The sequence below is a fragment of the Chiroxiphia lanceolata genome, chromosome 21 (genome assembly GCF_009829145.1).
Source record: "Chiroxiphia lanceolata isolate bChiLan1 chromosome 21, bChiLan1.pri, whole genome shotgun sequence".
Lineage (NCBI taxonomy): Eukaryota > Metazoa > Chordata > Aves > Passeriformes > Pipridae > Chiroxiphia > Chiroxiphia lanceolata.
The window spans coordinates 5,068,933-5,083,287 of NC_045657.1; the positions used below are offsets into that span (position 1 = coordinate 5,068,933).

The 14,355-nt window shown below is 49.1% G+C and overlaps 1 protein-coding gene across 4 annotated transcripts in view; it reads right to left on the reverse strand.

Annotated features, from left to right (window-relative positions):
* Nucleotides 1–3,258: 3,258 nt before the first annotated feature.
* The window catches only part of FUBP3 (far upstream element binding protein 3), a 38,994-nt gene continuing 27,897 nt past the window's right edge, over nucleotides 3,259–14,355 (reverse strand). For 3 of the 4 annotated variants that reach the window (XM_032708332.1, XM_032708331.1, XM_032708330.1), the window contains 6 exons: nucleotides 11,498–11,658; nucleotides 10,766–10,839; nucleotides 10,178–10,254; nucleotides 6,470–6,541; nucleotides 5,644–5,771; nucleotides 3,259–4,655 (listed from right to left, as the gene is read on the reverse strand). In XM_032708332.1, the coding sequence (XP_032564223.1) occupies nucleotides 4,647–4,655; nucleotides 5,644–5,771; nucleotides 6,470–6,541; nucleotides 10,178–10,254; nucleotides 10,766–10,839; nucleotides 11,498–11,658 (521 nt within the window). In that variant the 3' untranslated portion in view covers nucleotides 3,259–4,646. The remainder of the gene's footprint in view (nucleotides 4,656–5,643; nucleotides 5,772–6,469; nucleotides 6,542–10,177; nucleotides 10,255–10,765; nucleotides 10,840–11,497; nucleotides 11,659–14,355) is intronic. The other variant, XM_032708333.1, reaches the window with a different exon arrangement.

Genomic DNA, 14,355 nt, shown 5'->3' on the forward strand with positions numbered 1-14,355 from the left:
CTGTTGGTACCTGCCCCCACATCAATCCCAGAGATGCTCTTTTGGGTCACCTGCCTTGAACGTGGTGCCCCAGACCTGGAGGGAGGTGGCAGGGCAGAGCTGGGCATCCACTGCTCCAACACCCTCAGGGTGGTTGGTCCCTCCGTGCCATCTCCCTCCATCCCCAGCTCCCACTGAGGTGCCACCCAGCCAAGGATGGGGCTCAGTGCCCACTCACCCTCTGCCCTCAGCCCCGGGGGCCACTGTCTCCTCTCACCAACAGACCAGGGAGCTGTGGCTCTTTCAACTCATCTTCACATCACATAACTCCATTCCCATCATTAAAAATTGTGGAAAATTCCTTTCCTGTCTCTCCCAGCCCTACCAGAGCAGAGAAACGCTGTGTCTGCAATGGTCACCCTGCACCAGTGCTACTCATGGCAAATCCAGGGAAAAAAATGTCCAAACCAGCCAAGGCTAAGCAGCTCCGTGCATGGAATAAACACCCATGTGCTGCTTGACAGGATACACTGACAAACGTCACTGCAAGATCCCAATTCCTGTGCCCCTGCTGTGCCACAGCCCTACAAACTCCAACAGCCCCCAAAATCCCCCTGAGAGTGGGATGAACCAGGCAGGTTTGGGGGAGAAGCAGAAGTGCAGAAGGGACCTCGTGAACATCAAAAAGCTCCACATTAAACACCACGAGCTCTTGCTCTGACCCTGCTGCCCGTCATCAGTTACTGTAAATACACCATTCCTCTAATGCAATTAAATATTTAATAACTGAAGGAGGGGAAAAAAGAAAGTCCCACATCTTCTTGTCTCTTTCAAGAGTCATTTCAGTTTAACTCACAATGGCCATTTGTCCTCAAATCATGCAAAATTCAAGAAAGTATTTTAGAGTAATCTGAAAGTCTCCCCTCCACTCTCAAAAGAGCCTTTCCTGTTCAGGCACACTGAATACAAGCACAGGAGAGCATCAGGGTCATCACAGACTCAGGGAGATTCTTTAGTGACAGGGTTCTTCAGGTTGCTGCCCAGAAAGGGTTTGCAGAAGGACCACAATAAATGTCTGCTCAGGATTTGGCCTCTGCCTGCAGGTGCTGCCAGCCTGGGTGGTCCCGTGGGACAGATACCCTTGGAGCCCACTGAAAATGTGCTGCTGGACAGACCCGAGAGGGATTCATTCTGAGGAGCCTTCACATGCCTGAGCCAAGGCCTCCAGAAAGGGATCATCCTTGAGAGAAGGAGAGTTATTTGTCAAAGGCAGGGAAGAGCAGAAGCCAGTGAGCTGGGGCTGGGCACCTCCTGCCGGGGCACTCACCTGGGATGGCCCTTGGCTGCGGTTCCACTGTCCCCAAACTGAAGGTCTCCTCGTAGGATCTCCTCGCTGTCCCCCAGGATTAGTGTCCTGCCATGGCCTCGTGCTGGGCGCTGGTCCCCTGTGAGGAGGAAGAGGCTGCACCGTCCCCATTGCCACTCATGGACCCCAAAATACCAAATGTGGCCCCTGTGCTGGCTCCTGTGTGGTGCCTTGGGGACTGCTCCTGCTCCTTGCACCATCCAGTTTCTGCCAAAGGGACAGACAAACCTTCTCTGCCTCAAACCCCAGTGCAGTCAGGGCTTAATCTGCTTTACTGGGGGTTAAACTTGCCCAGAGCTGAACAGGAGACTCAGTTCCTCTCCTGGAGATCACAGACTTGGCTTGAAGGCAGCACAGCAGCCTCTGGGCTGCACCACACACCTGAAGCAGGAGGAGCTGCCCACAGACCTCAGAGGGAAAGGAGAGGGGGCCTGTCCAGCCCTAGGGTGGGACTGACTATCACACCAGTCCCAGGACTCCCTGGGTGGCCAGAGACCAGGATGGCAGCAGGGCTGGAGTGGGGTTTGGAGGAACCCCAGAGGCCACCAGCCCATCGTGAGGTGCCAAGGCCTCTCTTTGCCTCCCACCCTGCCCCTCTCCATCCCATAGTGGACTCACAACAGCTCCACAGCCGTGGCCTCTCCGCCCCGAGCAGGCAGCAATAATGGAAAACAAATTGGTAAACTTGGGAACATTTCAAGCACTTCAGGACACCAGACTGCTGATGAAAACCCAGCTTTGCAGGCACCATCTTAATGACAGGCCAAATTTCAAAGGCTTGCAAACTATTTCTTGTGCTGCCCCACCCCCTCAATAAAAGGCTGCATCAGAAAGAGATATTTCCATAATTTATAGTATGGACATTTCACTGGGGAGACTCACTCATCTGTACTTACAGATACATTTAAGAAAATGCATCCTCCCACAATCCTGCGCCATTTACGACTATTGGCACAATCTGTAATCCTCAGTCTTCAATTAAGGGACACCTTAGGGTTCATTATCACACAATTGCTCCCTGTGAACCATGCCAAATGCTGTTTTGGCACAGAGCTTGGAAGATGAATTAGAAGGAAGTCTTCTCGGTAATGCCCGCTCCCAATTCCCATCAGCAGCCTTTATGCCCTCCTCTAGCCATTTTTTCCCCCCTCTCCCCTCTTTCCAAGTGGCTTTTACTATCCCATCTTTCAATGTCTCTCTTGATTCTCTGGAGGTATATTTAGAGATGCTACATCTCCTTTTCTTCCGGCTCTCAACATGCCTCCCGCTCCCGGCTTTGCAGATGGGATCTTCTTTCCTCCCTCCCTCCCTTCCCCCGTCCGTAAACCCCTGCAGCTGCCTGGGAACTGTGGATGGAGTTGCTTTAGGTTGAAGGAGCTCAAACCTCACATTTTTACAAGAAAAGGATCCTCTGAAGGGGCTGCAGTTGTTGCCAAACTTGGGCTGGGCGCAACTAAAAGTTAATGTGTAATAGGTGAGAATGGCCGGAGCCACATCCCTCCCCATCCCTCTCCCAGTCAGTGCTGCTCCAGCGACCCCACTTACAGGGATGGCGAGTCCTGGATGGATTCAGCCACAAAGTTGGAGAAGAGCAACAAGTTGAGAGTATTAAAACCAGGGGCTGCCACCTCCTCGACAAGCAGTAAAACCTTTACAGGGCTGTAGGAAACCTCCCGGTATTAAAACGGATCCTTCTGGCCCAGACAGCGACAATTACAGCGAATTCCATGGAAATCCTCGGTGTCACAGTGCCAAGAGAGACCTGAAGTGACATTAACAGAGTTTCACTAGGATTAAGGCTGGTGCTGACCTCACTGATCACCCCAAACTCCCCGGGATGCGGCGCAAGGAGCCGGAGCCTGCGGAGTGCCGGGAGCGCGGAGAGGGAACAACGGAGTCCAACAGACGGGAAATACTTCACCCACAAGACACCTTGTGGAAATTTTATTATATAGTGTAAAATGCAACTGTCAGTCAAATAAAAAGAACACTTTTTTTTTTTTTTTTTAAACACCATGCTCAACATTATCCAATCGCGGTTCTTTATAGTTAGACATTTCAAGCATAAGGAAAAAAAATAAGGAAAGAACCCAAGAACAGTAAATTCAGTACATTTAAAAACGGAATGTCCCGCAGGGCAATTAAAAATGCAAGAAAAAATAGCTTCAATTCCGTTTTTCCTTTAAAAATACACTGTTATCTGTACAAGAAACACTACAGTAAACATCGGAAATCATATTATCCCTTTTATTAAATCAAAATTATTTAGCGCATACCGTGGTTAATACTAGATTCATTTATTTCTCTAGGTAATTTGACAAATATTAGATAAGAAAATATTTAAAAGAAATGAAAAAGCAAAAAACACCTTGGAATTAAAAAATAGTTACTACCTTTTATATGGTTTTATGTTCCACAGTGTTTGTTAAAGGTACTAATAGCAGATTCATTTTAATATTAAAAATAACAGTATTTATATTTCTGAGAGCATAGAGGAAAGTTTTTTCTTTTTTTTTTTGTTTTCTTTTTTTTTTTTTAAACAAGCTTGGAGGTCTTAGATACATAAATGCAACTAGCAATGGAGACATGAAAAAATGTATTGCTAAAAAAATTAACACGTTTTTATATTACCCCTTTAGACTCTAGAAATTATACAAACCCTACAAAATGCCCCCCCACCCAGAACTTGCAAACAGTAACTGTCTCAATACAGAATTCATATCATTAATTACAATACATATCATAGTTCAGTTTTTTTAAAAATGCAATAAAATCAAAGACAGCCAAGATACAAGAAATTAGAAGTAAAACATTTAATGAATTTACATATTTAAGAATATTTAAATACTGTTTAAAATTTTTTTTTTTTCTTTTTAAGATTTGTTACATACCACACCTAAGACTTCCAAGCCACTCTTTCTGTGTCAACAGAAAAGATCAAAAATTAAAAGAAAAAAACAAAAAACACACAAAAAAACCCACATGTTGAAATGTCACAGCTCTGGGGTGCGTTTTGGTGCCTGCAAATTCTCTGGCTTCTCTCCAAAAAGAATCCCGGAGGTTTGTTTGTTTGTTTTTTTAATATAAATTTGGAAACAAAATTACCAGCATGTCCATAAGTTTAGTACATTACTAATTGTTCCTGATTCTTAGAAAAGTTCAGTATAGATTATCCTACAGCTAGTGTTTCACAAACAGAAAAGTCTTCATCAAAATGCTGCAAATCTAGAAACCCTCTGTTACAAAAAGGTTTTCTTCCACAATGATTCCAAGAGAAAAAAATTGCCATGAGGACCTTGTTCTACTGCTCCTGGAAAGAGAGAGGGGAGAAAAGGAAAAGTTACTCAGTGGCAGCAAATTCCCAAAGCTGCCGAGCCCTCCTCCCCCGACACAGGTCTGTCCCCGCTCCAGCCGAGCGGGATACAGACCTCAAAGGATGCTCTGAGCCCCTACCAAAGCCCTCCTTCTCAGCATTCCTCTTACCAAACAAGATCCCTCTTTCTAGTGGGCCAGACTTAAGAGGGGAATGAAGGGAACTCCCTTTTATCACCCACCGCTTCCAGGTCACACTTGCCCAGCGCCGGCGGCAACGCCGACGGCGGCACCGGCTCGCCCCGCTCGACCTCGGCAGTGCAGCTGCCTGGGGACGGGGCTGCCGCCGGCATCCACACCAACCCCTGCTCCCAGGAGCCAGAGTTTAACGTGGATCAGTGGGGAGAAGGGTCTGATCACGCTAAGGTGCTTTGCACAGAGTTTTTGCTTCATTGTTTGCTCTGCGAGCCTGGTGCTCAGGAAAGGCCCGTGGGATAAATCCCACGCAACCCTCCGGTGGGCTGAGTGACAGCTGAGGTGAGATTTTCCTTGAAAGCGGGTTAATTCAAATTATTTTTCAAGAGTTTTGTTCTCCCTTTCAGCACAGGGAGCTGGTGGGTGCACAGCTCTTGTCCCAGCACCACAAAAGGTAGAGCCTGCACACACGATCCCGGGATGTGCCAGTGCTGTGCTACTCACCAGCCTGGCTCAGTCATTCCTTTAATTCCCCAAAGTCACACAACAGCCTGGGGGTCTCCCAGGAGAAAAAAAATAACCTCCCAGTCCTCTCCCAAAAAAATCCTCACTCTGTACAGGGAAACAAGACTCTGCCGTTGAGACAACACTTCCAGGATCACTTCCTCAGCCACAAAATATCTCTGCTTCACCATGTGAACTCAAAGGAGAGTCCCCACACCAGGCCAAGGCCAACACACCCAATTCCCCAAGGGAAAGAGCAGTGGGGTTGAGGGAGGGTGAATACAGACCTGGCTGTGTGCCTGAGCCTGCCCTAGTGTCTGCCCGTAGTAGGCAGCCTGCTGTCGGTAATACTCTGCCCAAGCCATCGTGTAGTCCTGCTGGGAACTTGCCTGAGGAGCAGCACTGGCAGCGTGACCTGGAGGGAGAGACAGGAAAAGGAAGAGATGAGCAATTCTGTAAGTCCAAGCCCAGGCTTAGGATCTCCTTTTGTCAAGCTTAAAGAAGAGCCAGCCCCCTTCCAACCACTGCAGACACCTGAGAGAGAGAGACACCGGCTCCGCTGCGTGGGACGGCGGGACGGGCTCCGAGCTGGACTGGGAGGGACAAGCCAAGAGCAGGCACAAAGCACTGAGAGCACTCCTGCAGCTGCAGGGACAGGCTGACAGCCTGCACCCGTCACCCTCGGCCCAAAGCCTCCAGCAGCACAGTGTCCAAAGCAAGTCCAGAAGTCGGGATCATGCGCTCCGTGACGCAGTGGAACGAGCCAGACCCATGTTTTTCCATGAGCTCTCCTACCCTCTCACAACCCAGCTCCAGCTCCCTGGATTTTGCCAGCATCAGCTTCCTGTGTGCCCTACGCTTCCCCCAGGCAGGCCAGCTGCAAGCAGGGCAGGAGGTCTGCTGGGGCCCGTGGATCAGTGGGAGCAGCTCTCCCGAGGCACCACAGCGCGACCGAGAGCTTTCGGTGGGAGAACTACATGCACCATCACCAACAGGACAGGACCAAAGGGGGTCTGGAAGCCAATAACGGCAGGGATGGAGACACAAGTCATCAGATTAGAGTTCTCTTTGTAACGAGAGCTGATTCATCTCCAATAAGCCTGTTTCACTCACTCTGTTTTTTGAAATACTCCTCCCATGCTTTGCTGTAATCGGGATGGCTGTTCTGCTGCTGGCTCTGTTGGCCTGTGCAAAGATGACAACAAGGGGCACATCAGTATGGAAGAGGTGACAGTTTCCAGCCAGTGACATCTACCTTTCCACTAGACAGGTCCTGGATCTATCACAGTTGCCCAGACTTGACACTTCAGCTTCCACTTTCCTATACTGTTGGGCATCTTCAGTTCAGGAAAGCTGAGGAAAAGCTCAAGTTCCTGGTTTCACCTCACCTGTGCCCTGCTAAAGGGCATGAAGCCAAGTCTCACCCTGTTGGGACCTGCTCAAGCCAAAGCACACGGCTGGGAGCTGCTCAGCTGCACACCAGCCACCCTGGGCTGTCAGTCCACTTGAAAAGAGGACAGGTAGGGAGGGGAGACACCTGACAGAGCTGAGACCTGTCAACTTCATGGAGCTGCCAAGGAAATGGCTGTGTTTTGAGTCACCTCACTCGTTTTTCAGGGGCTGCATCCTTCACCCCCAGTCTCCTCAGCGAAGCACAGTTAGAGGAGCCCCAGTGTGCCCACACGAGAGCCTTCAGCACACAGCCTGCCCCAGCACACAGCTCCAGGGCAGCCACACCACTCCTGGCTCCTCAGAGAGCCGAGAGCCCAACACAAGGCACAGCCAGCACCACCTGCCCTCAGCACACACCCCACACACCACCCGGAGAGGGAGCCACAACACCCCCGGCTGGCTCACGGCACCGTCTCCAGACTCCCACGCTGCTCCAAGGGAAGCAGTGCCACTGCCTGCTCACAGACCCCAAACCCTGGGCTCCACCTAGCACAGACTCCTTGCCTTTGAAGCACCAAGACACCTTCAATCCAGCACACCTGAGTGCAGGAGAGAGCCCAGCCTGGGGAGGCAGAGGGGGGATGCCCACACTGCCCTCGGTGAGACACACGGCGAACAAACAGCCCTGAACAGCAAACACAGCATTTGGGAACTGCAGGGAGGCACAGGGAGAGCCAGCACGGACCCAGACAGCAGGCAGGGACAGAGGACACGCGTGGAGCAGAGCTCTTCCCAGCCCATCCCACTGCAGGCTGGCCCCGGCCGGAGGGGGGGCTTTGAAGTGGGGGGAAGGGGGGAAATAATACACTGCAAGTGTGAAGTGGGTGGAGGGAACAGGGCAGCAGAGTCCTGTCCAGGGGCATAAAAGCGGGTTAAAAGACTTGACCAACGCTACAAGTCAGGACCTTTTCTGGCAGAGGTCAAGGCTGCCTCAACTGTCCACCTGCTAATGCCAACAAAGGACCTCCTTCAATGCCTTTTCTTCTTGGAGAATTACAGTCCGCAGCAGGCTGAAAGGACACGCAGCTAAATGCATTTCACAGCAAAATGTTTCCCCAGCCAGTTAATTTATTTAAGATGGGGGAAGTAATTAAAATCTAAATACATGTGTAGGGGGTGGGGGTCTGCCCCTCCTCCCACAAGGAGGGCACTCAAGGCTGTCCCCAGGACGCCGGCGCGGTGACAGGGCTAACGGAGCCGTGACACACAGGCTGCAGCACTCGGGGAAGGGACCCTTCAGAGGACTGTTTTCAAATTAAGAAGTGCAAAAGCAGGTATTTACGTAGTTTCTATGTAAAAGTTTCTACTATTTCTATAAGAATCCTCCCACGCCTTGGTGAGCTCCACCTTGCCTGCCTGGGCATCACTGTGATCTGCAGCAGAGGAAAGTGGTGAAGGCTGCTTAAAGCATTACTGTGTGTGCCCTCTCTCCTTACCCAGACTGCCTTCAGTGTGCCTGGCTACAAACAGGAACAGGGAGCATCCTAAGCAGACATGGAACTCGAGAGCCATCATCATCCATCAGGTGCAATAGCAGAAATAAAATACCTGCCCCCAAAAGATGACATTGTGGGGCTAAACTCACCCAGGGAAGGACAGTGGCAAGGCAGGATGCTCCACGGGTCTTGGGAGCCACCAGAAACCTGACAGTGCAAAGCTGCCATCACTGGGCTATGAGCTGCACTGTGGGTCATCAGGGGGCTCGAGGGGCCTGTGCTTCCTATACCAGGCTCCAAAGCCAGGAGGGGTGAGCTTGAGACATGACTGTAGCAGGAAGGGAGGTTTCTCTTTCCCCAGTGGCTGGTGGGCAGGATGAGGGGATGTTTCAGGGAGTAGAGAAAGGAGTTAAGTGACTGAGTTTCTAAAAGGCATCCTGCAAGGCAAAGAGCAATGCACATTCTGTAAGCATTTATTCAAAGGCTTTATGGGAAGATAAAAATTAGATTTTTTTGTAGAGCTTTCTCTGCTGCACTGACTGCTCTGCTTCCCAAAGCTCAGGGAAGTCCAGAGCTTTTGGGGGCGCAAAGGAAACGAGTGGAATAATGTTTTTTTTCCTGTAAAACAAGCTAAGGAGAAAACACTCTTCTTCAGTACCATACTATTCCATTCCTGTACAGCAGAAAAGTCCATAGAAGCCCACCATTGCATTTTACTGTCAGAAAGCAGAACAACTACTGACCTTCAAGTCCCTGGAGCTCAAAGGAAAAGTCATGATTTTTTAGACTGTAATTGCTGAGGAGCAATTACTCATCCAGAGTTTAACACACACTTCCCATGTCCCGTGTTTCAGAAGTGCACCAAGTTAACAATGCAGCCCTGAGATTTCAAAATTCACACATTCACAATTTCATAAACATTCAAAGGTGACTGGTGTCACAGGGAATCACGAGTGCAACTGCAGGCATTGTCCCTCCAATGATTCCTCTACCTCAGGCACCTCAAAGAGCAGGAATTTACACTGAAGTCGATAATCTACTTAACTGCTAAATAAGCTTTAAGACAGTGAAAAGCATCTGTCATCAAACCCCTTTAAAATTACCCCCCCACACACACACACTTTTTGGTGCTTAGCTTTAGTTTCATGAGACCAGGCCAGTAAAAAACCTGTATTTCTTGAAAAATTATGATTGTGTCTGTTGGACATTGCCACCACCACATGAGCTTTGAGATTAGCCAGCAGACATAAATCTGCTCTGTTTAGAGCAATACATTCCTCTGGCTGTAGAGGACACAGGATGGTGCAGTTTACAACACCACCACTAGCATTTACTAAATTATTATGAAAAGGGATACTTCCCTTCCCAACTGCTCAATTTTGACTAAGCAGGTTTTCAGGAAACAATGACCAGCACAGGAGCCCTGCCTAACCCTTCTTCCATTTTCCCCATCTCCTTTCCATCAGTCTGGGAGTTGAACAGTGAGAAGAGCTCATAAGGAATAATTAAGGAAGAAAATAAGCAAGAACTGATAAGCTCAAGAACAAAGAGATGGGAGGGCTCAGTAGCAACACTGGGTGCCTGTCAGGGGGAAGTGGGGTTGGCAAGTGTTTGCCTGGAGAATCCTGGGAGAACAGAGCCTGAGGCAGGAATGTTTTTGTTAGGAACAGACAGCAAGGACCAAGTTTCTACCCAAAGAGCAGAAAGAGGCAGTAAGCAGTTTAGCACACAAAAAGCATTACAGTTTTCCACAGCCTTCAGCTCGTCCTGAGCTCAAACACCACCACGTTTCTCCACACAGCTCTTCTGCTCAGGAAATCATTTTGCTGCTTTCACACACGTGGTCTCATGGGTGGACCCGCCTTTTGCAGGCACGAAGCAGCAATTGCAGAGGAAATACCAACCCTTCTCCAGCCCAGGTCCTGGCACTTACTTGGGACTTGCTGTCCAGGCTGCTGCCACGTCTGGTAGGTACTGCCCCAGCCCTGCGTCATGAACGCCTGAGGACCACTGCAGAGGACAAAAAGCCATGCTCAAGTAGACAGTAAAATACTTACCAGGCCACAGACATGAAGCTGCCCACAGGAGAGAAGCTGTAACTCATAGTCAGCAGCTGCTGAGCAAACAGGTGAACATGGGAACAGAAGGAAAGGCTGTGCAGGTGTGAACTGCTATGTACTGCCTAGGTGTCAGTCTGTTCATGAAGCCAAGATGAAGATACATCACACTTGAACAGCATTCCTTGTGCTCCATGCAGTTCAGGTTTCTTCCCATGCTCTCACTGCACTAGAGACAGGAATTTTGGAGATGCCAATACCTACCTGGTTTATCATTTAATAGATGAAATTTTTCCCATGGTCAGGCTTAAAGGATTGAGCTTGCTTGCTTTTGCTTCTGAACGCTCAATCTATAGAAGGCTCTGCTATATCCCACCCCTTCAGGGTCCTCCAACCTTCTCCCAACACTTCCTAGCTCCCAGCCATCCCCCTCAGCCCATTGGTGATGAGATGGAGCAGCTTACTTTTGATGAGGTGTAGCAGGTGCTTGGCTGAACGGACTTTGACCAAATCCTCCAGGTCCACCCATGCTGGTACCCTGTCACAGAATCCACACATATTTAATGCCAGTTCCAAGTACAGGGTGGAGGCAGCTATTATGAGTAGTAAGAAAGGAGAGAAGACAGCCTGGGAACACATGGATCCTAAGGTTGGTGTCAAGCCTTCTCCTCTCAAGCAATTCAGCATGGAGGCTGCTTTTCAGCTTTCCTATGCCCCAGTTCAGTATTTTCCATACTTTTTTACCAAAGTAGTACTGCAGCCTGACATCATTAAGCTTCAATACCACAGCACTGCATTAAGTGTAAGATAAGTCATCCTGGATTTACTGGAGCAAGGAGTTGAATGTTTTGCTTTCAGGACGATGCTGCCAGGATTACGTCATTTTAACATAGCAACACTGTTGTCTTCCCTTCAAAAACATCCTTTGGCAGCCTTCTCATACCTTATTATTGCTGTTCTTCCCTCTCATACAACTGTATACACTACCCATGATTATATCAACAGTCAGATCCTTCTGGGACCACAGCAAAACTCAGCCCAATGGATGCTGGAGGGCCATCGAGTTCAAGACAGCTGCTAACAGGCAAATGGTTTTGAAGCTGAATAACGTAAGCATGAATATTCAAGTCCAGGCCTACAGGTACCTAAACCATGTCTGGAAGAGACAGATGAAGACCAACAGAGATGGAACTTACACCAACTTTCTCATCTATGAGATGTCTAGCGAGCTCGATTTGCTGGGGAACCCCTCTGATTGTGAATATTCGTACGCCGGGGTCCGTGTTGGGAGGTGGGTTTCTCTGGAGCTCCACGTGGGCTCCCGACTGCTGATTTATGCTCTTGATGTTCTCACCACCTGAAGAAAAGAAAACCAAGACGTAAGGAGGGATGTCCTGCATCCCTTTCCACAAAACCATATAGAAGTCAGGTTCTGGTGGCAAATTATGGTTTCAGCTGCCTTCTGTGTGCCTCAGGAGGTGGGCTGAGGATGGCAACAGCAAAAGAAACCACAGTACCTGGGCTCATGCTGCTTCTTTAAAGTGCCACAAACATGACCTGCAGCCATGAGCTACTGCAAGTTTGGGTCATGAAGTCATGGATGGTGCTGCTTTAAGAACACACATCCCCCCTGTGTGCACACATCCCAACAAGATGCAGCATGGCTGGGATACACTCTGACAAAACAGATGCAAAAACTGCACTGACTGAATTCTGGTGGTTTTGCACAGCTGTTGAAATCCTCCGTAAAAGAAGGTAACCTGCAACCAAAACATGCTGCTGCTTTCTTTTTTTATCATCACTAAGGCAAAAAGCCACCAGCCACATACCTGGTAGCTGAATAAAGCTTAAGCTTTCTCCCAAACACGTGCTGTTTGATAGGTTATTGCCCTAAAGCAGCCTCTGCTTTCACCCTGCAGCTACACATCCCTCCACAACCACAGCAGCACAGGATTCCAGGCTGTCTGCTGCTATTTCAGAGTTAGCTGTGCATGCAGTGAACATGTCTGGCTCGTTTGCCATCTGGATACACAAGAGCACAGGAGTGCTTCCAGCAGGATGCAGCAGGGCCAGTCACAGTGGATCTGATTTCCTCAAGACCTGTTAGGTCCCGGTCTCTTCATGAAATTTGCTTAACAAAAGCCTCAGCCAATGTTACAATGGTTCAATTCTTCTTTTGGAAGCTCACACAACTTACAGACCAGCTCCACTCAACTGAAGAAATTAAAGGGTGTGGGGAAGGAAGAGGTTTTAAAATTTTTAAAAATCACAAACCAAAAAAATCACCAGCCCAAAGGACAAACAGCAAGCAGAATAGAGAGCAAAGGAAACTCACCAGAGATTTGTGTCTGGTTTTAATTAAAAAGAGTCTCCAAAAATAATCATCTCAATTTTGCTCACATTTCCATCTCTATACATCCAGCACAACTTCAAAACAAACTGTGGATGTTGCAGACACTTGTTCATTTCATTGTAATGGACTCGTGACCTTTTTAACATTTTAAAGCCTTCTTGGGGAAGGGAGGAGGAAAAGTTGCCAAAGGGCAATTAACTCTTTCTAAATGAATTTTTGAAGATGCATTTAACAAAAGATAGTCGTGTCACATCCCTGGGCAGACAACAGGGATTGTACTGTGCAGCCAAAAGCCAACCCACTTACTTTCAGTCAAGCATGGGAAAGGGGGAAGATGAAGTTTCAAAACCAAGAAGGTTTTTTTCATGTAATGCTTTTGTCTGATGCAGACTTGTTTGAAGCTCTGTTTTTTACATATTGAGGTGAGATCTGAATCAACAGCCATTTCATCTGCTTAATGAAAACAGAGGACCCTTTCAGGCAACACAGTTTGAAGGAGTGGCAGAACTTCTTTACTGGGCGACCGAGGGACAACCAGGGGTTGCTACTTGCACTGCAGACCACTTTCTCCTTCCAAAAGGGGATTAGAAACTGAAGCACCCTCAAACTGGAAGCAAGGGATAATACAGATTTTAAATCACTGCTCAATTCAGCACCAAGCCCGTGGTTGTTGGGACTGTTTCCACATCAGGTCTCTCCCAGACCATAGCGCAGGATTAAGTTTGCTGCTGCTCCACGAGGGAGGCTGCAAGTTCCTATTCTCATACCAGGACCTGGTGCCCTTGCCCTCCTTACCCTCCTACAACGCCAAAGTGCTCCCTCCCACCCAAGCCATCCCAACCCAGCCTCCAGAGCATGCAAATGAAGTGACGCAGCCCCCGTGATGCTGCCGGGTGCCGGAAGGAGCTGATCCTCCCCACGGCGAGGTGACCCGCTCGGCACATGGTGGCTGTCTATAGGGCATTCATCCCGCTCCATTCTTCCACCTGACGGGGGGCAGGAGGGATCCAGGAGCGGCCTCCCGGCTGGACGTGAAATCGTAAAGCAATTAATCAAACCTGCTCAAAGCCGGGCTGACAAGCGCCGGGCCGGCCGCGGTATCTGTCAGCATCGCCGTATTTATCATGGAAATCCAGGGGGGCCCAGGGAGGGCTGTTTCCAGGCACCACCAAAACACAGACAGCGCTTGACATGTGTATGACGCTTGCCTCCACCCTTCCTCGGGGCCTTTGGAAGGGAAAAGCTGCACCTACCCACCCCTCTAGAGGAAAAAGCCACGCACAGGATCCACAGGGAGCCCTGTCGGCTCCTAAAGGCTCCACGCTCCCAAGCTGAGAAGTCATGTCCATAGGAAAAGGGTCCTACCACATGTGCTGCAGAAACTGAGATGAGAAAGTTCCCTATCTCCCTCTTTTCCCTGCCTCAAGTGGTCACAGGGAGCTGGAAGCACAGCAGCAGTTACGTGGCCACATCACATTCACCACACTGGGGGCCCGGGGCACCCATGGGCTTAGGTGCTGATCTGGAGATCAAGCTGATGGTCCAGGGGCCTCAGCCAGATTTTACAGAGAAGCTCAACAGTCCTGTCCTGTATCCTAGTGGGAAAAAACACCCAAAAGCTGGAAACTGCTCAGAAACTGTAAAGGGGAGGAAACATTTTATAATTGGTCACTATTAAAAAAAAGACCTGCTAAGATCCCC